The sequence below is a fragment of the Balaenoptera musculus genome, chromosome 2 (genome assembly GCF_009873245.2).
Source record: "Balaenoptera musculus isolate JJ_BM4_2016_0621 chromosome 2, mBalMus1.pri.v3, whole genome shotgun sequence".
NCBI lineage: Eukaryota > Metazoa > Chordata > Mammalia > Artiodactyla > Balaenopteridae > Balaenoptera > Balaenoptera musculus.
The window spans coordinates 110,172,000-110,198,717 of NC_045786.1; the positions used below are offsets into that span (position 1 = coordinate 110,172,000).

General features: G+C 35.8%; 1 protein-coding gene across 6 annotated transcripts in view; it reads left to right on the forward strand.

The window, feature by feature from the left end:
• The window catches only part of AKAP6 (A-kinase anchoring protein 6), a 584,194-nt gene that overhangs the window by 504,942 nt on the left and 52,534 nt on the right, over positions 1-26,718 (forward strand). For all 6 annotated transcript variants that reach the window (XM_036842081.1, XM_036842086.1, XM_036842084.1 and 3 more), the window contains one exon: positions 24,969-25,184. In XM_036842081.1, coding sequence (XP_036697976.1) covers positions 24,969-25,184 — 216 coding nt within the window. The remainder of the gene's footprint in view (positions 1-24,968; positions 25,185-26,718) is intronic.

Here is a 26,718-nt window from a genome sequence, read left to right on the forward strand (position 1 = left end):
TAACAATGAAAAGATGACATTCCAAAACCTATGGGATGCAGCAAAAGCAGTTCTAAGAGGGAAGTTTATGGCAATACAATCCTACCTCAAGAAACAAGAAAAATCTCAAATAAACAATCTAACCTTACACCTAAAGGAACTAGAGAAAGAAGAACAAACAAAACGCAAAGTTAGTAGAAGGAAAGAAATCATAAAGATCAGAGCAGAAATAAATGAAATAGAAACACAGAAAACAATAGCAAAGATCAATAAAACTAAAAGCTTGTTCTTTGAGAAGATAAACAAAATTGATAAACCTTTAGCCCGACTCATCAAGAAAAAGAGGGAGAGGACTCAAATCAATAATATTAGAAATGAAAAAGAAGTCACAAAGGACACCGCAGAAATACGAAGCATCATAAGAGACTACTACAATAAAATGGACAACCTGGAAGAAATGGACAAATTCTTAGAAAGGTATAGCCTTCCAAGACTGAACCAGGAAGAAATAGAAAATATGAACAGACCAATCACAAGTAATGAAATGGAAACTATGATTTAAAATCTTCCAACAAACAAAAGTCCAGGACCAGATGGCTTCACAGGTGAATTCTATCAAACATTTAGAGAAGAGCTTACACCCATCCTTCTCAAACTCTTCCAAAAATAGCAAAGGAAGGAATATTCCCAAACTCCTTCTATGAGGCCACCATCACCCTGATACCAAAACCAGACACAGATACTACAAAAAAAGAAAATTACAGACCAATATCACTGATGAATATAGATGCAAAAATCCTCAGCAAAATACTAGCAAACAGAATCCAACAACACATGAAAAGGATCATACACCATGATCAAGTGGGATTTATCCCAGGTATGCAAGGATTCTTCAATATACGCAAATCAACCATTGTGATACACCATATTAACAAATTAAAGAATAAAAACCATGTGATCATCTCAATAGATGCAGAAAAAGCTTTTGACAAAATTCAATACCGATTTATGAGAAAAACTCTCCAGAAAGTGGGCATAGAGGGAACCTACCTCAAAATAATAAAGGCCATATACAACACACCCACAGCCAACATCATTCTCAATGGTGAAAAATTGAAAACATTCCCTCTAAGAACAAGACAAGGGTGTCCACTCTTGCCATGATTATTCAACATAGTTTTGGAAGTCCTAGCCATGGCAATCAGAGAAGAAAAAGAAATAAAAGGAATACAAATTGGAAAAGAAGAAGTGAAACTGTCACTGTTTGTAGATGACATGACACTAAACATAGATAATCCTAAAGATGCCACCAGAAAACTACTAGAGTTAATCAATGAATTTGGTAAAGTTGCAGGATACAAAATTAATGCACAGAAATCTCTTGCATTCCTATACACTAACAATGAAAGATCAGAAAGAGAAATTAAGGAAACAATCCCATTCACCATTGCAACAAAAAGAATAAAATACCTAGGTATAAACCTACCTAAGGTGGTAAAGGACCTGTACCCAGAAAACTATGAGACACTGATGAAAGTAATCAAAGATGACAGAAACAGATGGAGAGATACACCATGTTCTTGCATTGAAAGAATCAATATTGTGAAAATGACTATACTACCCAAAGCAATTTACAGATTCATTGCAATCCCTATCAAATTACCAATGGCATTTTTTTACAGAACTAGGACAAAAAATCTTAAAATTTGTATGGAGACACAAAAGACCCTAAATAGCGAAAGCAGTCTTGAGGGAAAAAAACAGAGATGGCGGAATCAGACTTCCTGACTTCAGACTGTACTACAAAGCTACAGTAATCAAGACAATATGGTACTGACACAAAAACAGAAATATAGATCAGTGGAACAGGATAGAGAGCCCAGAGATAAACCCACGCACCTATGGTCAACTAATCTATGACAAAGGAGGCAAGGATATACAATGGAGAAAAGATAGTTTCTTCAATAAGTGGTGCTGGGAAAACTGGACAGCTACATGTAAAAGAATGAAATTAGAACACTTCCTAACACCATACACAAAAATAAACTCAAAATGGATTAAAGACCTAAATGTAAACCGAACACTATAAAACTCTTACAGGAAAACATAGGAAGAACAAACACTCTTTCATATAAATAACAGCAATATCTTTTTTGACCCACCTCCTAGAGTAATGGAAATAAAACCAAAAATAAACAAATGGGACCTAATGAAACTAAAAGCTTTTGCACAACAAAGGAAACCATAAACAAGATGAAAAGACAACCCACAGAATGGGAGAAAATATTTGCAAATGAATTCAACGGACAAAGGTTTCATCTCCAAAATATATAAACAGCCCTTGCAGCTCAATATTAAAAAAACAAACAATCCAATCAAAAATTGGGCAGAAGACCTAAATAGACATTTATCCAAAGAAGACATACAGATGGCCAAGAAGCACATGAAAAGCTGCTCAACATCACTAATTAGTAGAGAAATGCAAATCAAAACTCCAATGGGGTATCACCTCACACCGGTCAGAATGGGCATCATCAGAAAATCTACAAACAACAAATACCAGAGAGGGTGTGGAGAAAAGGGAACCCTCCTGTACTGTTGGTGGGAATGTAAATTGATACAGCCACTATGGAGAACAGTATGGAGGTTCCTTCAAAAACTAAAAATAGAATTACCATATGACCCAGCAATCCCACTACTGGGCATATACCCAGAGAAAACCATAATTCAAAAAGACACATGCACCCCAATGTTCATTGCAGCACTATTTACAATAGCCAGGTCATGGAAACAACCTAAATGCCCATCGACAGACGAATGGATAAAGAAGAAGTGGTATATATATACAATGGAATATTACTCAGCCATAAAAAGGAACGATATTGGGTCATTTGTAGACACATGGATGGACCTAGAGGCGGTTATACAGAGTGAAGTAAGTCAGAAAAAGAAAAACAAATATCGTATATTAACGCATATATGTGAAATCTAGAAAAATGGTACAGATGAACCAGTTAGCAAGGCAGAAATAGAGCCACAGATATGGCTATGGACAAACTATGGACACCAAGGGGGGAAGGCGTGGGGTGGGGCGTGGGGATGAATTGGGAGATTGGGGTTGACATATATGTACTAATATGTATAAAATAGATAACTAATAAGAACCTGCTGTATTAAAAAAAAATTTAAAAAAAAAAAAGAAATTTGACCAAGCACTTTTATGCATGTTATTATATTTAAACCTTACCCTAATTATATAAGTTGAAAATTGTGGTCACCTTCTTATGTGTGTTTTTATTTATTTTCATGAATGAAGAACTTGAGATATGGAAAGTTAATGTGACTTGTTTGAATTCACACAGCAACCAGCAGCAGAGACAGAGCAAAAGCCATGGTCTTTGGGTTCAAATTTTAGTATTCTCCCATTCTGTCATTTGCTGACCCTTCGGTAAACATTGAAACCTGTTTTACTCTAAATCAAGGGTTGGCAAACATTTTCTATAAAAAGCAGGTAATACAATCTCTGTCACAGTTATTCAGCTCTGCTGTTATAGTGTAAAAGCAGCCACAGACAATATGTAAATGAATAAATATTGTGTGTTTAATAAAACTAATTTACAAAACTATTTACAAGAGCCAACAGTGGCTAGCAGACCTTAGTTTTCTGACCCTGCTCTAGATTACAAAAATTATCATAAACATGGGAATGGGTACCATCTGCATCTCCTTTAAGGAAAGGAGGCCATGCAAGAATTGCATTAGGAGGAAGAAAACATTCTTTTAATAATTGTAATAGTGACAACCAGTACTTTTTGAGTGCTCATTAGATGTGAGTCACAGTTTCTAAGTTTCTCCATTCACTTAATTTAATCCTCATCACCATCTTGAGGCAGCTGGTTTATTATCCCCTACTTATGGATGAGAAAACTGAGGCAGGGAAAATTGAAGTTACTGAAGTCCATACAGTTAATAAGTGATAGAGCCAATAGTCAGGTCTAGAAGGTCTTTCAGAATCTGCCACTACTTTGTAGACTCAGTAGTCCTTGGGTCAAAGATCTATTTTCTGGAAAGAGAAAAAGATGTTAACTCATAACTTACTCTGTTGTTCCTCATCCCTTTTCTGATTCCTTGGACAGCCATCTAGAGGATGTTGGGTTGTAACCTCCTCAGGAATTTCCCAGGTATAAGCTGCAACCAACCGCCACAAACAGAGGGCAGGAAGAGACTGAAGAAAGAGGCAGACCACTCCAGATTGATAGGTGGCAGGTTTAACAGGAAAGGGAACTTAGGAGGCTTGTCATGGGCAGCCCCAAGACAAGAAATTTCCCCACCCCCAGAATCTTAAAGGTTTATATAGAGGCCTGAACTGGGTTCAGTCATACGCACAGTCCAGATAGTCTCATCACCACACTGTTATCTCAAGGCCGTATCCTTGGGGCAGCTTCTGAGGGCAGGGAAGACAAGCAGAGCACAGATTCCAAGGACAGGGGAGGAGAAGAGGAGTCCAGTTGCCCGGGTTCAGCTTGAAGGTCAAACCGATAGTCACGTCTTCTTGATGACCACCACCCCCGCCTCAGCAGAGGAAGTCAGCAAGTCAATGTTCTAAACCTTGGACATTAAAAATTTTAGAGTAGGGTCTTTAACAGGATTTCAAATTAACTATGAAGTATGCAGCGTTACTAAGTAATTACTCTGAAGGGACTATCACTGATGTACTTTTACAAAATAGATTAAATAAAAGAGCTAAACACAGTTCACATGCTTTAAGTATTTTCCCAAATCTCACTGTGTAATTTCCAGAAATAAAAATAGAGCCCATCTAGCCAAGACATTTAGAGGGAATTTCCCATGTCCACTATAATCAATCTCAAATGGCACCGTAAATAATCACATGTCCTATGTCCTTCAAAACCCGCATTTTTAAGGAGATAAGGTTGAAAGACAGAGGAGAATATGTTGGAAGTTTTGAGATATGAGAGAGGAGGCCATGGTTCCTAGAGGTCCAGGATCATCTCTGCTGCTGTGTCCTGGAGCCATACAAACTAGGTAATGATGCTGTTGGCAAAGCTGCAAACAAAGAATTACAGTAATTCAGTCTGGCTGTAACAAAAGCGTGTAAAATACTTTCAAAATCAACAGATACCAGACAGGATTTAATCCTTTCTATGTGTCTTAAATACATTTTTTAAAAAAAACTATTATAGTAACCATGTATGTTCATCAAAAAGTACTGAAATCAGCTTTTATTAGATATTTTCCCCACTGTATATAAAAAAATCCATTGCCTAACCCTTCTTTGGAAGTAATTTTGAGTAATTGGATACAATCTAGAGCTGCCTTGTAAAGAAAAAAAACATTGGCTGGGTTAAGGTTCAAATTCAAAGATAGATTTGAATAAATGTTATTCACACTACCATCTGGGGGTAGTGGGAAGACCCACAGGAAATTTTTATAGGCAGTGCCATTGTAAGCCTTCTAAAGTGAAAGAAAATGGAGTAACGAAGACCTAATTCTTTCTGAGTACACCTTTTTCTAGAAGATGCTGAATGATTCCTGAAGTGGGGCAATCTGCCCCTGAATTGAGGATTCACAGAGGTAGCCATATACTCATTTCATATGTGTCGTTTGTATTACTGCTCTCAGGTAAACCAGATTCATGGAAGTTAAAGGCTGCACTGCTAATCTAGAAAGATGACAGAGAGATGTCACCCATCCTTACTTCACTGCTGCCTCAAAAACCAGACAGAACTGCATTTAGGCTCTGAAACCACAGTGATGAATATTTCTATTCTTACTTGATTTCTTAACATTATTTAAATGTTATTTTAATTGATAATAAACTCAAATTAGGAAGAAGCTGGGAGTACAGAATTGCAGAGGTGTCTCCATGCTCTTCATGTAGATAAGATTGAAGCAGTGAATCTGATCCACCATAATGTAGAAGCTTAAGCTGTGGGTTCAAGACGCTTGAGTTTATCCTGTCTCTACCTATTTCTAATCCATGATTTTTCTTAAAGCCCCAGGTTTCTCATCATAAAAATAGGCATAGTAATAACACTTACCTCATAGAGTGGCTATGAGTATTAAATGAGATAATATATATGAAAGCTCCTTAAAATGGAGCCTACCTAGTGAGAACTCAGCATTATAATGCTATCAGCATTATAATTACTATAGCATAAGCTTGTCCTTTTTAAAAAGCATTTATTTGTAATACGGTAGGGCAAATGGATAAAGTAAATGGTAAATAGTAATCAGGGAAAATTCCATGGGTTTCAATTACTTCAGGATTAGTTGTAGGATCTTTAAGAACTGAATTATCTGTTAGTTGGATCATTGGGCTATTACTGCCTAGGTAAGACCACAAGAGAATTGTTTTCTCTCAAGACTAGAAAAAAAGGAGATAGTCAGTAGACCTCCTAAGTTTGCCCTTTGACCTGTGGACTGGAACAACTTTTCTGGGGTGCAGAAAACTAGGTCCCAGATTATCAAAGGTGGTCTCCACATTAGGCTGCTTTACAGCTTTTGAACAAGGTGGTAACACTTGGAGGACATTTTCTTCCCTGCTTTCTGTCTCCCTGACTCTCTTTTGTAAACACCCCTTTATAGCTTCATCATATTTCTCACAGATTATTGCTCTATACAGATACACGTATACCACACACACACACACACAAAATTAGATCTTAAATTAAGGAAACAAACAAATCTTTTTTTTCAGTGTTAATATTGAATTGTCAGTCATTTTTCTGTAATTTTACCACATCATTCTTTTATATTTAACCAATTAATGGTATTTATTGAATATCTCTCACTAGGTTCTGTTAGTTGGCAACATTATGATCTAGGATTTTCAGCTGTGTAATCTCAGCAAATAATTTCTCTTCTCTTTGCCTGATATTTTTTATTTGTAAATTTAGGCTCTTGGATTGAAAGAATTCAACTCTAGCATTCTGTGATTCTGTACTAGCCATCTTTTTCTATCAGTAAATTTATTCAATTGCAGATGCCGTTTAATTCCTCTAAACAATACTTTTGGTTTGGCACAAAATTTCTGGTATATAATCAACTTTATATTGCCAGGATTCATGTTTACTTCATTGAAAATGATGCTTCAGAAGGACAAAGGCATCTTTTGAACCAAAGTTGCCATGTTGTTGCCTTTGGCACCATGATAGCTTTCTCTTCATACCCATTTCCTTTCTAACATTATAGTGTCTTTATAATTTGAATAGAGATGTTGTATAAAATGTAAATGAAAAGGTCTTCCTAGTTATGAATTTCAGTCAGGATGGTGGCACAGGTAACGTTTTGTTTCATCAGGACTTGGTTGATTTAAAAGTAGAAAGAAATATGCCAGTTAATTATTGGTGCAGCTAATATTATTATTATTTTATTAATATAAGTACATTCTTTCTCATACTTTCAATAGTTTCTTTTGACATTTGCATTCATTTTATAAGAATATGAAAAATAATTCAGAATTAATTCTTTATACATTTTTTATTCCTCAACATAATTTTTTATACCATGGTTTTCCATTTACAAAAAAATTATTCTTAGTACTGACTATTGGATTGTCTTCTAATAATTTTTATAGAAAAAGTACTTTCCTGGTGTATTCTCCAAACCATTGCATGTCTGAAAATGTATTTTTCTTGACCTCACATATAAACAATAGCTTGCTGAACAGAAAACTTTGTTATGAGAAGTATAACCTTTTGCCATCAAAACTGCTAATGATTCTTTTGGCATTTGTAGTCATAAAGGAGAAGTCTAATTTTTGTTGCCACATAGTAACTTTGTTTTTCATTTGTGTGTGACTGGGTGTTGGTCTCTTCATTTCTTTTGCTGGGAACTTGGTGAGTCCTAATTGATTTTGAGAACTTAAACCCTGCTTTAGACCAGGAAAGTTTTACCTACTATTTGATTATCGTAAGTTCTTTATATGTTTAGTTCCCTCCTTTTGAAAGTCCTATTCAGTGCATACTGATGAGCCTATATTGACACATCATACACCCAGCATCCATAGTTTATGTTACCGTTCACTCTTGGTTTGTACATTCTATGGGTTTGGACAAATGTATAATGATGCGTCCATCATCATGCCTAGTATTTCACTGCCCTAAAAATCCTCTGTACTCTGCCTATTCATTCATCATCCCCCAGTCACCACCCCAACCCCTGGCAACCTCTGGTCTTTTTACTCCCCATAGTTTTGCCTTTTCCAGAATGTCATGCGTTTGGAATTATAGTATGTAGCCCTTTCAGATTGGCTTCTATCACTTAGTAATATGCATTTAAGATTCCTCCACATCTTTTCATGGCTTAATAAGTCATTTCTTTTTAGCACTGAGTAATATTCCACTGTCTGGAGGTACCGCAGTTTACTAATTCATTCACCTACTAAAAGACATCTTGGTTGCTTCCAAGTTTTGGTAATTATGAATAAAGCTGCTATAAATATCCATGTGCAGGTTCTTGTGTGAACATAACTTTTCAACTCCTTTGGGTAAATACCAAGGAGTGTGATTGCTGGATCATATGGTAAGAGTGTGTTCAGTTTTGTAAGAAATTCCCAAACTGTCTCCCAAAGTGTTGGTACCATTTTGCATTCCTACCAGCAATGAATGAGACCTCCTGTTTCTCCATAACCTTGCCAGCATTTGGTGTTGTGTGTTCCAAATTTTGGCCATTCTAATAGGTGCATGGTGGTATCTCATCATTGTTATTTTAAGTGTATAAACTTGTTAAGAGTAGGAACTATATTTTTTTTAAAAATTTTTCATTGAAGTATAGTTGATTTATAATGCTGTTCTAATTTCAGGTGTACAGCAAAGTGATTCAGTTATATGTATATATATATATTATATATATAGTATATATATATTCTTTTTCAGATTCTTTTCCCTTATAGGTTATTACAAAATATTGAGTATAGTTCCCTGTGCCATACAGTGGGTCCTTGTTGGTTATCTATTTTATATATAGTAGTCTGTATCTGTTAATCCCAAACTCCTAATTTATCCCTTCCCCCATTTCCCCTTTGGTAACTCTAAGATTGTTTTCTATGTTTGTGAGTCTGTTTCTGTTTTGTAAATAAGTTCATTTGTATCATTTTTTTAGATTCCACATATAAGCGATATCATATGATATTTGTCTTTCTCTGTCTGGCTTACTTCACTTAGTATGATAATCTCTAGGTCCATCCAGGAGTAGGAACTATCTTGAAGTTGTCATTTTTTGCATGCCCTTCACAGTAACAAAGACAATGCCTCAGAGTTGCTAGATACTAAAGAAGTACTTAGCAGATTGTAGAATTTCATCACAAGATGGTATTTGAGGTCATTTGGCTAGCTCAACATCCTTATTCCAAAGAAGAGAAAACTAAGTCTCTGATAAATTAAGTGACTCACCCAGGACCATACAACCAGAGCCAGATGGCAGCCCATATCTCCTGAATCCTAACCCAGGCTATAGTCCAATAATACCAAACTGATGATTTTATGTGAGTCATCATTGATGCCTTTGCAATTTTCACATCTTGATTTTTCCTCTGTAAAATAGAGATAATAAGCCTATCATTTGATGAATAGAAATTAAAAATGATCATCACAAGGGACATTGTGATTGATAGGAAATGTAGAAATGCTTACTAATACTATGAAGTACTATTTTAAACAGTATTAAAAATAGATATGACAACAAACCAAGGCTCTTCTGGCATTGGAACTCAGAGACTAACCATCTTGACCCTGCATCTTCTCATTTCAGGGGTTTTACTCTCAGGAGTTCAACTCAGTATGGAGTTTGCTATCATTTTTCACCGTGTGTTTATGTTGTACCTCCATATGAGGAGCTTAAGGAGCTTTACAAACATTAGCTCATTAATCCTCCCAAAAACCTCTCTAAGATAGGGCAGAGGCATAAATTATTATTCCTATCTGGAAAAAAATAGCCTAACTTATCTCTCTTAATTTTACTGATACTCTAAACCATTGATTAAATCCTAACTTATACCCTGTACACTTAAAATATAATATTTTCTTCCCCAAGGATATTTTTCTTTCTTTTTCAATGTAATGTCATGAAGATAAGTGTGAAACCATAATGACAGGTCTGGTGTTAGAAGCTCATTTGCGAAGCACAGGATAGGCGATAGGTTCCTCCTTCCCCATATGCTCTACTCATTTTCTAAAAAATATCCTTTATTGCCCCTCAGTCATGACAGGAGAAGTGACTTTTAGGATTTAGAGGGACGTTTCGAGACCAATTCACTCCTTTATCTGTAAGTCAAGACCATCAGCAAGAGAACCAATGGATCCATTCAACCATGCCATCCTAACTCTCTATAAAACACTGGTGCAACAGACTTCAAAGCTGTACAAAAGCAGCAATAGAAGTTAAACTTTCAGTCTTGTGTGCTTTGCTTAGGCATGTGGTTCTCACTATAAAGATATTTGGAGTTAGACTTTGAGGATGTTAGAACATGACCAAGACATGAGAAGAATCTGAGGCCAAGCAAGGTTGTTTCATGTAAACGATTGCAACAACACACTTGTCCAGTTAGAGCAGTTGCCCACAGTTCAGGTCAGTGAAAAGGAAAATGAATAAGAATGATAAAGACAAAGTGAAACTAGTACCCTATCACCCCTCAAAGTTTATCAGAGAGGGTAAGAGTCATCTTGCAACTGATTTGAGAGATATTCCGTGTTTTATTATTATTTTTTAAAAGACCATCTCAGACCACCATATGATATTTTTCCTGTCTCATAACAGAATAAAGTTATGTAATAATCTGATGCCAGAAGATGGTAAAGGCTAAAGAATCATTGCATTTTAGAGAAGGGGTACTGAGGGCACATAAAAGTTACATCATTTACTTGAGATCATGTAACTAATTATTGCCAAACTAGGTGAAGGCCCTAAGTTGTGTTTCTTTCCCTCCCTCAATCCAAGTTGCTTCTTAGATGTTCAACTAAAATACCTTTATGCTTAGATGACTTATGTTCGACCTTGCTGCCAGATGAAGGAGTTTAATGAGAGAACTACCCCCCAGTGTATTTAATCTTGTTTTGGGGAACAGGCAGGAGAGGGGTGTGTCGTCTTTTCTCAGAAGAAAAGAAAACATGTTCTTCTAAAAGGAAAATTAGCTTTTTCAAGAAACTGCTCTCAAAAATTTCTCCTGGACCTCTGCTTTGTTTAAGCTATGGAGTGTTTAAAGAATGAAGTTCTTATTACATTTCCTTTTCACAAGGTTGTGGAATATTGCTTTGAGCTAAGTAATCAGCAGAGCATTTTACCAGTTGGCTAATATTTAGTCAGCATCTCTCTACTACCTGATATAACAGTTAGAGTGTTTTGCCGTTATATATTAGTTAAACTTCTAAGAGAAGTTTACTAACCTGAGAGTGTGGTTAGTATTACTGCACATCTGGGAATACTGAAAACTAGCAAAAAAGGAGTTGAATTGCCCTGGGCTGCCACCACAAAAGCAAAGGAAAGAGCTAAGAAGCAAATTCCCAATGGTCCAGACCCACAGGAAAATGTCCTATTTATTTTAGGTGCTATGAAAAAAAAATCAGAAATATGAAGTTTATAGAGCTGGCTATACCTCAGCCTCTTCCAGGTCAGGGAGGAATAAATTAACGAAACAGAAGGGTCTTTCGAATATTGACTTTTTGTCCTTAGTATCATCTTCCTCTTTTTTAGTGGTGTTATCCCCCACAGCCTGACTTTCTTCCTGCATTCTTGCTGTGTCCCTAGAGTTCTTGAATTCATTTACTTCCCATCTGTATGATTCTTGAATAACAGTAATACTTCCCTAAAATACCAATTCCTAGCTGTTATACTTCAAGTAACACTCTGAGCTTTGTGATGAGTTCCAGGAGTGGCTTCATAGGAAATAACAAGTAAGTTAGCCAGAGATAAGTCTGGAAAAATACGGTTTGATGAAGGAGGCGGGTGAAGAATAGTCAACTGTGTATGGATGAGAGAGTTAGAAAACACCACGCAGCAGAGTTGAGTGATTCATGAAACAAATTAGTCCAATAATCTGTCCTCTCCTCTGTGTTCCACATTATCCCTGGGGATTCCTTTTGTGTTGTCCTTGCTCCCGTGTTCTCTTGCTTTCCTTCTTAATGCTATTTCATCCTCCAGGTGTGGTCTTTATGATGGTTCTTCTATCACCTGAACTCACAGATGAGTTCAGGTAGATGGGATCCACAAATAATCCAGAGAAGAAAATCACCTTCATCCGTTCTCCAGAATTACTGGTTTTTAAAAAATATTTATTTATTTTATTTTTGGCTTTATTGGGTTTTAGCTGTGGCATGTGGGATCTTTCATTGTGGCGTGCGGTGGTCTTCGTTGTGGCACGCAGGCTTCTGTCTCTAGTTGTGGCGTGTGGGCTCAGTAGTTGCCGTGTGCGGGCTTAGTTGCCCCGCGGTGGCATGTGGGATCTTAGTTCCCCGACCAGGGATTGAACCCGCGTCCCCTGCACTGGAAGGTGGATTCTTAACCACTGGACCACCAGGGAAGTGCCCTCCAGAATTACTTTGAATGGAATCAGTAAGAGTTAAAAAGCACAGTGGGTATTGTAAAAAGATTTCAAAATGTAATAATGTAAAAATAAATGGCAATTAATGCCTCATCTGCTTATGAAAAGAGTGATTGTGGGATTTTAAGAAAAGGTATAGTATAATGGCTAAGTTGCATTTATATCCAGCACCCTTTCCCCCTTATTGCTAAAAGTTACCTTTCTGTAATTGCAGACTAGTTTAGCATCTTAACAATAATGGACATGTTTTTAAAGTGCATTCTTTACTCCAGGGAGACTCTGTAATAGATACCAGCATTTTAGTAATGATACAAGCAATCTGTAAGCTATTACAGTTTTCTTTAGAGTAACGTAATCTTCATATTGTTTTGTATGTCTGGAATTTTAATAGTGTTTTTAATTTAGAAAAGGAAGTATATAACATATTACTAATTACATGTGAATATGAACTACGCACACGACCACTGAGCTTGATTCTTAAAAACAAACATGTTTAAAAGTACTTAACCTAGTGTAGGGTAAGTCACAAAGAAATTAAAGAATGCACACAGGGCTAACAGCAGCTTTCATGGAATAACACAGTGAGGGTCTTCATTTTTAGAATGGTTATTAATTTTGGTCTACAGCTAAAAAGTAGCTAAGAGGAATAGAAATGCTCCTTTCCAAATATAATTAATGTTTTTTGAACAGATGAAGGTACAAAAAAATTAAAACATAAATATGAGTGTATTAAAAGAATGTTTAGTTTTTCCCTTGATGACACCATTCATCGAAGAGTGTCCAAGAATTTCTAGTATTAATAGTCCTGGTGGCCCCTAATGCTTCAACTTGATTGGTGAGGATACTAGATTGCAAGAACAAGTAAGATCTTTTTCTAGGTCAAAGGTCAGGCTAATTAGGCCTGGAGGTAAAGATGGCATCTCACTTATCTGCTGCCTAGGTGAACAGAGGGTAGATGATTTTTCTTAAAAATGAAAGTGTTCGCTGAAACGATTTTGATTTTAAATGGTTAAAATAAATCATTTAGTGTTAGAATCTAGACTTATACTGTCATGTACAATTTAAAAAGTATTTTGGCACACATCCCAGACCCTCTTCAAGGAGCTGATGGAGATGTGCTTGGTGAATCAATTCAGGGGCCTTTACTGCTATTTTTAAAATCCAGCTTTTACATTAAATAAACCAGTTGGTTATTTTGCAAGAAGTTATAATCTACTTAAAACTGTCATTCTCTGTTTCTGACTTGCAGTTAGATGGTATTTCCAAAATGTCAGACCTAGATTCTGCTTCTACCGTCACCATAATAAAATGTGACAGCCAAGATATTATATCAGTACCTTTTCCATAATTAGCAATAAGGATCCTGCCAAGGGTTAACTAGAAAAGTTTCATAAATGTTTTTCTACAAATGGTCCTGAAGGCAGTATTACGCTTTTAAAATCTGCTAATGTAGCAAAGACTCATGACAACCAGGAGACAAATCTATGAGCAAAACTGTTTGGAGGGAATAGTTTTGTACTGTATGATGTATGGTATGTAAATGAGCTTATTAGGACTCTAATCTATTTTATTATTGGTGACCAATTTGATAGAGGCATTTAAAAAACAATATTTCTGCCTGACTCCTAGAAATGAAGAAGATACATTGATATAATTGAGAGCAAATGATTGCATGTCGTGCCATTTAATCATGTCATTTTTCAATTGCTGTTTTTTGCACTTCACTGCATGCTTATAGAATATTTAGCTCCAATATAGATTAAGTCCCAGAGTTTGCAACTGAGCTGAGTTCCTATATTGGCTGCAATCTTTTAAGTTTGGAATCAGGTAAAATATGAAGATGTCTTTTGTCCATATTTTCTTCAAAATATGCAAGTCGTCATTCATACCTCACTTGAGGTGTTTTAATTTTTTTGGCTGCTTTGAATTACTCCTTTACAATTCCAGGTTGGAAATTCTTTTTTTTTCATATTTTTTAAAGTTTTATTTTTATTTTATTTGTTTATTTTTTGGCCATGCCGCGTGGCTTGTGGGGTCTTAGTTCCCTGACCAGAGATTGAACCGCACCCTCAGCAGCGAACGCGTGGAGTTCTAACCACTGGACCACCAGGGAATTCCCTAAAGTTCATTTTTAATAGAATCATTTTTCTTATATTCACTTCCACTTTGGTTTGGGGCTAGATTTATTTCTTTTTTTCTTTTTCTTTTTTTTGACTAGATTTATTTCTGACATCATGTCTGTTAAATTCATGTTTGCCAAAAGAGCCAAAGCTGCCCGCTCAGCCCATTCCTTATCTGTGATGGCCACCATCTCCTCTACCAGAACAAGATGACTCACACAGGTCAATACACAACAGGTTGCTCACCATTCTTTTCAGTGGGGTTTTCAGGATAATATAGATATGGGTGTGCAAATTTAGAAAAAGGGTATCTTGCTTTAATACTTCCAATTTCTTTTCCCTGTTTCCTTTTTTTTCTCTTCCTATCAAAACTGTTAATCTTGCTAGGTCAGTTTATTTATTTTTTATTTTTTTATTTTTTTTCTTATTTGCAACATACACTATACACTAGGTATAGTTAAGTTAAGCACATAATTGGCTCAAGAATGGAGATGTCAGGACCAAATATGCTGACCCCTTGCTGGAAACTTTGATAATCATTTGCCTAATGAATGTTTCTTACTTTTGTTAAATCTCTTCATTATTTATATGATTTACATCTTTCTCAGAAAAGAGATTATCTCCCACTGTCTGCTAGAATATGAGGTCCTTGAGGGCAGAAAGTTTTGTCTGTTTTGTTCACTGATGTATCTCAAACACTGAGAACAGTGCCCATTATAAAGGTGTTTAAGAAATGTATGTTCAATTAATTAATTAGTATTTTTTCCACCTCTGCTATCATGAACTACCCTGGGCTTAAGAATTGCATAGGTTATAAATTCTTATCATATTTGCAGGCTTAGGAATGGGTATAAGATAGACCCCTGACAGATATATGGAAGAAGTTGTTGGCTCTCTGATCAACAGTAACTTTATGGCTGTGGCCACTTCTGGTTAGAACTCAGGGGCAGAGATGGTCTGAAAATGTCAAAATTTTCCAAGCTTCTTCAGCTCTCTTATGAAAGGCAATGTAGCATAGTGTTTTCATGAATTGGCTCTGGGTTCAGGTTGCATGGGTTAAAATCCTTTGCTGCTTATTTTCTGTTACTTAACCTCTCTGTGTCTCCATTATCTCAGTTGTAAAATAGGTAGATGACAGCAGTGTATGTCTCAGAGTGCTGTTGTGAGGATTAAATGAGTCCATACATATAAAGTACCTAAAAAATGCATAGCACACAGAAATACACAAAAACATTTGTCATTAGTGTAGGAGATTAGTGAAAAATAACTAAGAAAATACTACTAAGAAAAGACTCTAGCAATTTATGGCTCAATGATTGTTGGTTATTATTTTGCATTCAAGTAAAGCTTGATTATTTGAAGCAAACGTAGCATTATTTTTATTTTGTTTTGGTTCAGATACATATAGTCAACTCAGGATCATCTTTGGTAAAGTATATGAAGTCTATCTGACATGTCAGGTCTCTCATTCTTGTACAGATACTAACAACACAATAGATTACAATTTCATAAGATGTATCTAAATATATATGAAACTCATCACTGCAATAATTACACTTAACTAACATTCTTCAACTCCCACATTTCTTCAACTCCTTTTCCAGGCATGCTCTTCTATGTATACTTTTCTGTTATGTTTTATGATGTCTCTAGAAGTTAGGACAGCTATATTAAAAAAGGAACTGTATTTTTTTATCATATAGCCGAATGTTTTATCTGTTGACTGAGATTTATAGGTCTGTAGTTGTAACTGTATCCCAGGAAACTTTATAGCCATTACTTTAAAAAAAATAAATAAAAGTTCTACATTTGCATTTGTAAGTGTATTAATCAGTGTATTGATCCATGGTTGCAGAACCATGATAACTGACTGGATGGTATTGGTAATATCGAGTCTGTTGTCATAACACACTCTAAAGGAATGGAAAATTATCTGATTATATCATCAGTTTTGTGGTTGACAATATATACCTGCCCTTACTGAGAGATTTTAAAAACTAACAACTTTATTGAGATATAATTCACATACCATGAAATCTAATTTCAAAATGTTGTTACTACCCTGAAAAGAAACCGTTTACCCCTCAGCAGTCATTCCCTATATCCCCCGACTGCAACCCCTGGCACCTACTAATATACTTTCTGTTTCTATGCATTTGCCTATTCTGGCCATTTCATATAAATGATCTCGTACAACACATGGCCTTTTGTGTCCAGCTTATTTCACTTAGCATAATGTTTTCATCCATGCTGTAGTATGTATCAGTACTTCATTCCTTTTTATTGCCAAATAATATCCCATTGTATGGATATACTGTTTTTTTTAATCTATTTATCTATTAATGGATGTTTGGGTCATTTGCACCTTTTGGCTATCATGAATCATGTGGTTATGAATTTGTCTACAGGTTTTTGTGTGGTCATATGTTTTCAGTTCTTTTGGGTATATACCTAGGAGAGAAACTCCTGGACCATATGGTAATTCTGTTTAACTTTTTGAGGAAATGTACTGTTTTCCAAAGTGAGTTCATCATTTTGAAATCCCACCAGCAGCAGATGAGGGTTCCAGTTTCTCTATCTCCTCGCCAACATATATTGATGTTTTCTGGTATATTTATTTATGTTTTATTTCCAGCCTCAACCACTGCCACACCCCAACACACAGACAAATTTGCATATAAGTTCCATGAGAGCAGAAATCTTGTTGCCCACCGTTATATCCCTACCAGTGAGAACAGTACCTGGAACGTAGGAGGCACTCAAGTACATTTAGATGGATAGGTGGATAATTGAATTATTATTAACATCACATTCCACTCGAAATTCCATGCTTTTTAAAATGTTGCAAAAGTTATGGTTTCTTGGGCATTCCCTGGTGGTCCAGTGGTTAGGACCGTGTGCTTTCACTGCTGAGGGCACGGGTTTGATCCTGCAAGCCGAGTGGCACGGCCAAAAAAAAAAAAAAAAATCTGTGGTTTCTTGACCTTTTCTTATGTGAATCCCCCAACTGTAATGCCTGTCCTTCTTCCCCTCCACATTTTCGAACTTCAGCAACTTTCATGGCCTAGTTCTAGTCCTATGAATCTTTATCTACTCCAGCTGGTAATGATCTTTCTCATCTCCAAAGTCAATGCCCATAATTTAGCATGTATATCAATTGCACATTACTTTTGGGTCACAGCCTCACTATTCACATGGCACATTCACCTCACTTACCTCATTTAAAACCTACAACAACCTGATGGGTTAGGTCTTATCAAAAACCTTTGCCTTGCATTGATAGCTCTCATTTTGAGTAGCCAGAGGCTTCTCTTTACAGCCAGATTACAAGCCCTTAAGATCAGGTACCACATCATATTATATGCCTCTTATCCACCAATGCCATTCCTGTAATGAAAATTATGGTGTTTGGCACATAATTGATACCCAATAAATGTTTATTGCTATAGGAAATATCATTCATGTGATCTTTGCCAACCTTGCCCCCAAATTATGATTCCAAACCAACCAGTCAAAAGCATCTTCTGGAGAATCATAGAGGTACCAGTATAGCCTCTCATTTTTCCCACCTGCTATACATTCTTCTCAGACCATGGCTGTAGGCAGTAGCATTACCTGATGCCTTGTACCTTCCAAACAGTCATCAAGGTTTTGATTACTATGTAAACTCTCTGAGAGCAAAGCTTCTATTTAATTTAGCACAATGCCAAATATGTTAGAGTCATTAATTAGTAAATGACTTACTTGATAAAAATAACCAAAAGGAGTAAAATCCCCAAATACAGTACTCAAACAATCAGCATTCTTTTTTTTAAATTAAATTTTATTTTTTTATGCAGCAGGTTCTTATTAGTTATCTATTTTATACATATTAGTGTATATATGTCAATCCCAATCTCCCAATTCATCCCACCACCACCCTCCCCCTCCACTTTACCCCCTTGGTGTCCATACGTTTGTTCTGTACATCTGTGTCTCTATTTCTGCCCTGCAAGTCGGTTCATCTGTACCATCTTTCTAGGTTCCACATATATGCATTAATATACGATATTTGTTTTTCTCTTGCTGACTTACTTCACTCTGTATGACAGTCTCTAGATCCATCCACGTCTCTACAAATGACCCAATTTCATTCCTTTATATGGCTGAGTAATATTCCATTGTATATATGTACCACATCTTCTTTATCCATTCGTCAGTCGATGGGCATTTAGGTTGCTTCCATGACCTGGCTATTGTAAATAGTGCTGCAGTGAACATTGGGGTGCATGTGTCTTTTTGAATTATGGTTTCCTCTGGGTATATGCCCAGTAGTGGGATTGCTGGGTTTTATGGTAGTTCTATTTTTAGTTTTTGAAGGAACCTCCATACTGTTCTCCATAGTGGCTGTATCAATTTACATTCCCACCAACAGTGCAAGAGGGTTCCCTTTTCTCCACACCCTCTCCAGCATTTGTTGTTTGTAGATTTTCTGATGATGCCCATTCTAACTGGTGTGAGGTGATAGCTCATTGTAGTTTTGATTTGCACTTCTCTAATAATTAGTGATGTTGAGCAGCTTTTCATATACTTTTTGGCCATCTGTATGTCTTCTTTGGATAAATGTCTATTTAGGTCTTCTGCCCATTTTTTGATTGGGTTGTTTGTTTTTTTTAATATTGAGCTGCATGAGCTCAGCATTCTTAATTATATTAAAATTCTGGAGATCATCAAGCAAATACTAATAATATAAAGTTATCACTGGCTGAAAAGATCTATTCATTGATCGATTCATTATTTTTTTTAGCCATTCAATAACAACTAAAAAATAATTGGGGGTGGGAGGAATTGGGAGATTGGGATTGACACATATACACTATTGATACTATGTATAAAATAGATAACTAATGAGAACATACTGTATAGCACAGGGAACTCTACTTAATGCACTGTGGTGACCTAAATGGGAAGGAAATCCAAAAAAGAGGGGATATATGTATACGTATAGCTGATTCATTTTGCTGTATAGTAGAAACTAACACAACATTGTAAAGCAACTATATTCCAATAAAAATTAATTTAAAAAATAATTGATCACCAATGGGTGTGGTCTTTAGGCTCTTGGCTACAAGTGTGACTCCAGAATCAGAACTTACAACTTCTATTTTTATACTTCTAAAAAACTACTCAACTAGATTAATTTTCTTATCTGAAAAACTTAAGTTCCTCTGTTTTCTGTAGAGCAATGTTCTCAAACTTTAACATGCATTGTAATCACCTGTAGGTCTGGTTAAACCATGACTCACTGGGGCCCACCCCAGAGTTGCTGATTCACAAGATACGGAGTGGCACCAGGGAATTCTTGTTTCTAACAAGTTTCCAGATGATGCTAATACTGCTTGGCCCGGGGAACACACTGAGAAATTTTGCTTTAGAAAATTTGGTCATAGGTAGCAGACTAAGAGAAGACAATTGCTCACCTCGTGTAATTAGAATGGTAAAATACAGAAAATGCAAAAAAGAAGAAAAGCACATGAAAAGGTGTAGAAAACCCTTGCAACAAAGAGATGGAGCTGTCTGCTTTTATATGATCCTATTTAAACTAGAAGAATGTGCCTATCTTTTCACTTCTCTCTTTTCTCTCTGTATATTTCCTCACGCCAACTACGTTGAAGGCAGGTACATATAATATACATATACAGATTGAAATTTCTTTGTTGTGCTTGCCACATAGAAGGCATATTCAATAGATAGTGTTTAAACAATTGATTCATCTAGAAGGTAAAGTCATGTTTGACTTTTTAAATGGAATTGCTTCATAAATAATTTTTTAATTTGACACATTACCTGAAGTCCCACCACTTTGTTTCTATTGACGTACCTAATGATGTTATATTAACTGCTAAATAAAATTGTGTAAGACATATGGAGACAAATTTCTTTGGAGTTTCTCAGCTAGATTTAATTTTTTTCTCTCTGCTTTTACCATATACTTGGTTTTGGTATTTTTTAAATTTCATTCTCCTCCTCATGTCTTTTTTCTCTATTTAGTTCTTACATTTTACTTATTGTGCATTTTGGTTCTTGGTCTAATTGTAGTTCTTTAATTGTAGGCTTATTTATATCCTTTTGTAATAGGAGATGACAGTATTATTTAATGTCAAGAATATGGGTGTACATTTGACTCTTGAACAACATGTGTTTGAACTGTACAGGTCCACTTATACTCGGATTTTTTTTCAACAGTAAATACTACTGTACTCTATGATGAGTGGGTTGGTTGAATTTGCAGATGTGGAACCCTGGATAGAGAGGAAACGTGGGCTGGACATAAATTATAATCAGATTTTTGATTGTGCTGGATGTTGTTACCCCTAACCCCGGCATTGTTTAAGGGGCAACTGTGCAAGTAAATATAATGATTCTATGCAATATGTGTGCATATATACATAAATTTAATGTATAATGAAGAATAAATTACCAATATTGGAAGCCTTACCTTCAGTGGTGTTAAACTGAAGCCAGTGGCAGGAATGATGTTACATCACATTTGGCTCCATAATATGAGTGGTTTCAACAGTCAGAGAAGTTCATAAAGCAAGTCAGGAGAGGAGAAAAACCCCACATAAACCAAAAACACCCCTTTGTATCACCACTGGTGAATTGAAAATCAGATTGATAGTTTATAAGTATAAAGCAAAAATCTTCCGTCTGTTGGCAGCTCTCTTATAACATGTCCAAAAAGATATGTTTAAAGGGTTGGAGATTTGTAAAGGAAAAAACAAATTAGAAATTTTGATTTTCACTTTTATATACTTCTCAACTTTTATAGCAAATATGCTTTTTGAGTAACATGAGGAAGCTGAGTAGAAGTGTGAAATAACCAAATTAAATAGGTCATTAGAGACTTAAAAGTAGAACACCGAACTATATTCCAACAATTGGATTCTAAAGTGATACTAAGACAATGACCTCCATACTAACAGAGGTAGCTTTGTAGGAAAAAATTCCTAAGGTTACCAAATAATAATGATACTAAATATATAACTAAATACAAAAATAATGATAATTAAATACATAACTAAATACAAAAGCATTTGGAATAACTTTCTCTTAGATATATTGATAATTAGTTCTCCTTCTTTCTTTTTATATTTTCTTTCCCACTTCTTTCCTTTCTACTTTTCTGGGAAGACAATATGGCTGTGCTTGGGAACCAACATGATCTCATTGGATATCAAGGACAGTGCTTCAAAACTGGCAAAACTGAAAAACCTTATAAACTTTTCTGTTCCTTACTTCCTTTTCCATCTGCTTTACTCTCTCTTTTCTCCAACACACTGGGTACTCCCAGGGTCCCAGGCTACTTGCTACTGGACCTTCTGTCCTTATAACCACAGCCACCCAACTTGGACCATCTGGCTCACGTTGTTTCCCTGAAGATTTCACGACTCCTCCAATAGCAACCTGCACAAACTTCTGTTAGCACCTACCTCTCTGTATTATTCTTGGTACTGTATAGTCCACCTTCAATAGACTCTCAGCTCCTTGAGAGAGGGAGCAGTAACTCGCTCCTTTTTGAAGCCGCCATGCCTGAAGCAGTGCCTGGCAGATGCAAGGTGCAATACACATTTGAGGAGGTCTGAGAGACAGGGATGAGTCTTATTTCTGTGCCTTACTTAGATTGCTTAGCTTGGGTTTCTGTTGTGTTCTCTGAAAATGTAAGCCAAAAATAGTTATAATAATCATTTTGTTCCTATGTCGTTATATTTAACATTTCTCTACGCATAGTGTATCATGGAAATAATGTGAACTCTACTGATTCTAAGAAACATTACCAGCAAATGCACTGATTTTATTTAGTATGTGTTTGTGATTATAAATAAGCATGTACATTTTAATGGTTGTCATGGAAACACATTTATGTAAAAGAATGTTATCTTATCAATTATATCACTTAGATGTAAAAAAGTACTGAAAAATATGTTGGCCATGTAAAATTCTCAGTGTTCCTCTCCTTTTAAAAGTAGTGTTATTTCCGAAGTGTGCATATAGAGTAATCTAGAATGTACACTAAGTTCTTTGAATATTTAAAACTTTTTAAAGCTAACACAGTTTTAAAACCCGTAGACTGTCATTAAGATGTGGGGTGGGGATCATCTGGATAGTTAAAATACTGGATACAATCTAGATACTAATAAAAAGTTATGGCCAATCACCTTTATGAAAAGTTCCCCTAGCAACCTCACATGTCCTGTTTCAGAACTTTGAAAATGCCTGTGAGGTGAATGAAGCCCATTTGGGCTGCTTTGTGAATATCACCTACTGTGGCTGTGCTAAGTCCACACATACCTTTAGTGTCATCCATGGCAAATTCTCATTTAGCTACGAAACATAGGGACTTTTTGTTGGCTGGAGAAATGCAGTCATTATTTTAGTCAACTTAAATTGGAGTTTTGCAAGATCCAGTTTTGTGACATGGAAACATCTCTTTTGATTTTTCCAGCCCTTTATTTTTAACAATTTAATGACAAAACACAAACAAAAAACCAAAATCTTCAACATGTATATTCATAGAACTCATTTGAATCAATCCCAGTTGGCTATATTATTATCTTGAAGTGTTTAATATTGGGCCAAAAAATGACAGATATTAAGTGGGCTTGATAGTTTGACTTGCTCAACAGTTCTAGAGCAAGAGAGCAAATTATTGAAGGGTGTGGGTGTGTGTGTGTGTGAGAGAGAAAGAGAGAGAGAGACAGAGACAGAGAAATAGAAGGACAGAGAGAATGCATGTGGGGAGGGTCAGTTAGCAGGATTGGGAGAGGTAATGGAAACAATGCCTATTGCTTTGGTAGACCCTCAAGTTTTATCTTTGAATGTGTAGGGGTTTCTCCTCTTTCAGCATTGAACTAATGAATAGCATCAGTAAAGAAATTTGTCAGACCTGATGGTTCTATCAGGAGTTATATAGGAAAATAGTAATGATCCCTAGGAAAATAAATAAGGGTAAGTTCAAGAAACATAACAAAAAATGCTGTACTGGTATAAACTGAATAATAAAATTCCTAGTCATATTTTGCTGTAAATAGAGGTATGGGAATTTGTCATTCACCTTATTTAAAATTCAAAAATATTAAAGGTACGGGGTTCTCTCATTACAGAAATAATAGAATTCCAGCTATTACTGAGTTAGGGTTGTTTAAATGGCTGTAGCATGTATTATATCAATAAGTGGAACATCTGTATGAGACGTCCACCTGCTGATCTACTACCACTCTGCACATTTCAATGAACTGCACTTAATCATTTTAAGACTTCTTCTAATGAAGCCTTATCTAGATTAACATTTTAAGCACAAATACTTTTAGGCATTAAAACTCTAGCACTAAATGAAATTGCATTGTCTTGTTTATCCTTGTTGATTAATAAGCAATCTGTTAACTGTTAGAACAGTCCAATTGTGGCAGTAGAAGGAGATTAGTAATTCAGTGATGTTTGTGGATATAATCATCGTTTCTCCCGAAGGCTTTGAATTAGAGTATCACTTACACACTGTCCGTAGGCAAAGAAGAGATATAATATTTTTAGACATGTGTACCCACTATTTTGCTTGAATCGTTCAGCTTAGGGTCACTGCAGCAATACAAATGCTTCTGGGGGCAAAATCTTACTTTGATGCATGCATATCCTTCTTAAATAGTGTGAATGTCTATTAAAAGAAACACAGCAACTAACAAATAATGCATTAATAATCCAGTATCCTAATTTCTGTTTTCAGAACATTATTGCTTTGTTAATCGAGTTTCGGAAGAGAAATGTCGCTTATCGTTTTTTTCAAACAATAGCTGTTATATATCAATTTTTTTGCAATCTTATTTAACTTATTTCCAGCCAGTAGAAAAGTAAACTTTTGGCTCCAAAGAATCTAAGAGTAAATTTGGAAATACTCCATTTCCTTTTGGAGGACTTTTCTGTCTTTTGTGTTTCCTATGACCTTGAATCAAAGCATGTCAACCTGTTTGGCATAAATGCTTTATTTCATTAAGTTAATCACCTAGATATCAAGGTGGGACCTGACATTTTAGATGTAGAAATCAGTTTAAAAAAAGAAAAAGGGAAGAGGAATGAGATGCAGCTAAATTCATCGGCATCAGTTGGGTGTCTGTAGAAGATCTCTAATCCAAAGGCAACTCCAGAGTCCTTCTTGTCCTATTGTTCGCAGCTGAGCGTATCACTACAATTTAAAATTATGGTGAAAGAGGGTGTTTTATGTTTTAGGGAAATCTGCCCTAGAAACACTAATGGATCCATCCCTTTTTCTGTTGCAGTCCCTCTGTTGTGAAATAAAGCAGCGACGTCGTGGAGTGGCCTCCATCCTGCGATTATGCCAACACCTTCTGGATGACCGGGAGACCTGCAATCTGAACGCGGACCACCAGCCCATGCAGTTGATCATTGTAAATCTTGAAAGAAGGTGGGAAGCCATTGTCATGCAAGCCGTCCAGTGGCAAACACGGCTACAAAAGAAGATGGGAAAGGAACATGTAAGTGATGATTTCTTTTTTAAAGCATAATGCTCTCTCATTTTTCTTAGAAAAAAGAAATTCTTTCAGGGCTTGGAAAATGTGTTCGTCTTACAAGTGGTTTTGCTAACTAAAGGGATAGCTCTCTCTAACCGTTAAAAGAAACTGCTTTTATCATAACACAGAGATTCATTTGCCTACCGATAAGATGTATTTTAGTCTCACTGTCTTTTAAAAAATTCATATGGAGACTTTGCTTAACCTTACCAAACTAAGGTTTGGTAAACCTCACCAACAATATCATTAATCATACAATACCCCATGAAGATTTTGCTAGGAGGTGGTTTACCACTCTCGGAGTATATGGAGCAATGTGTATGCTTTACAGACAAGGCAACAAAGTATACAGTTTACCTTTTCTTTACATGATATGAATTAACACCATCCACGTGTAAAACAATCTCCATTGCTCCTGCTTAGAGCTCCTTCCAATACAGTTGCATTGCTGAGAACTAGCAAGTTTCCTCTGAGAGTTTTAATGCAGTGCTCAAGGTAGAGGTCGGGACCCCTTTTAAGAATTTTCCAAATTGACTGTAAATTCAAGCTGTTACTAGATGAAGGAAATATATATATATAACTAGAGTTGTTTTATTATAATGTAGAATACACACTTGTCCAGAAAACCTTAAGGGAGAGGATTTATTGATAAAAAGATTACATTCCCCAAATGACCTTGAAGTTAGTGTCTGTTAGTTGAAGGCCTAATTCTCATGTTTGACTTACATAAATGAAATACACACACACATACATACATACATACATACAATGGAAATTTTTTCTTGTATATTTATATTATCAGTTCAATGTCTTTGGAAAGTTCAAGATTCAAAATTGTAAAATCAAGTATAATAATCCTGACACTGAAAAACAGGCTTCTCTTATGAATTCTAATTTTAACAAAACCTAAATATTTAGGTTATCTGATGTGTTTGGCATTGGGGACTGGGAACAGAAGGGACAATGAAGCAGTAAGCCTTCTCACTCTTTTTGCATCTGTAGTTATGTTGAGTCTAGGGGGTGATTTTATCCTCAATAGTTCACTTTAATTGTTTTGCACTGAAGTCATTAAATTTCTTAAGACTTCCAAGTTATTACCAGTAATCAGATTCTATATAATTGGATGTCTTTTCTTGAAATGACCTATTTGTTGTGAAGCTATTTAGCTAGAGTGTTTTCTTTTCTTTCTTTCCTTCTTTCTTTCTTCCTTTCTTTCTTTTTTTTCCTCTGAGTGTTTGAAAGCATAGAAGAGGTTATTTTTTATTCTATAGTTTGAAACATCTAAGCATAGTAATGGTGATAATAAAATTTACACAAAAACCAACTGCACCTGGAGAAGCTCTTAACATTTTGGAAGCATTCAAGCTGCTTTGGAGGAAACAAAACTGGGTTTCTTTGGAGATTTATTTGAAATCGTATGATGAGGGATGCAGGACTGGATCTCTGCAGACTAGCTGTAGACATTTTTATCCTACTTCTTTGGTAAAGGGGTAAGCTT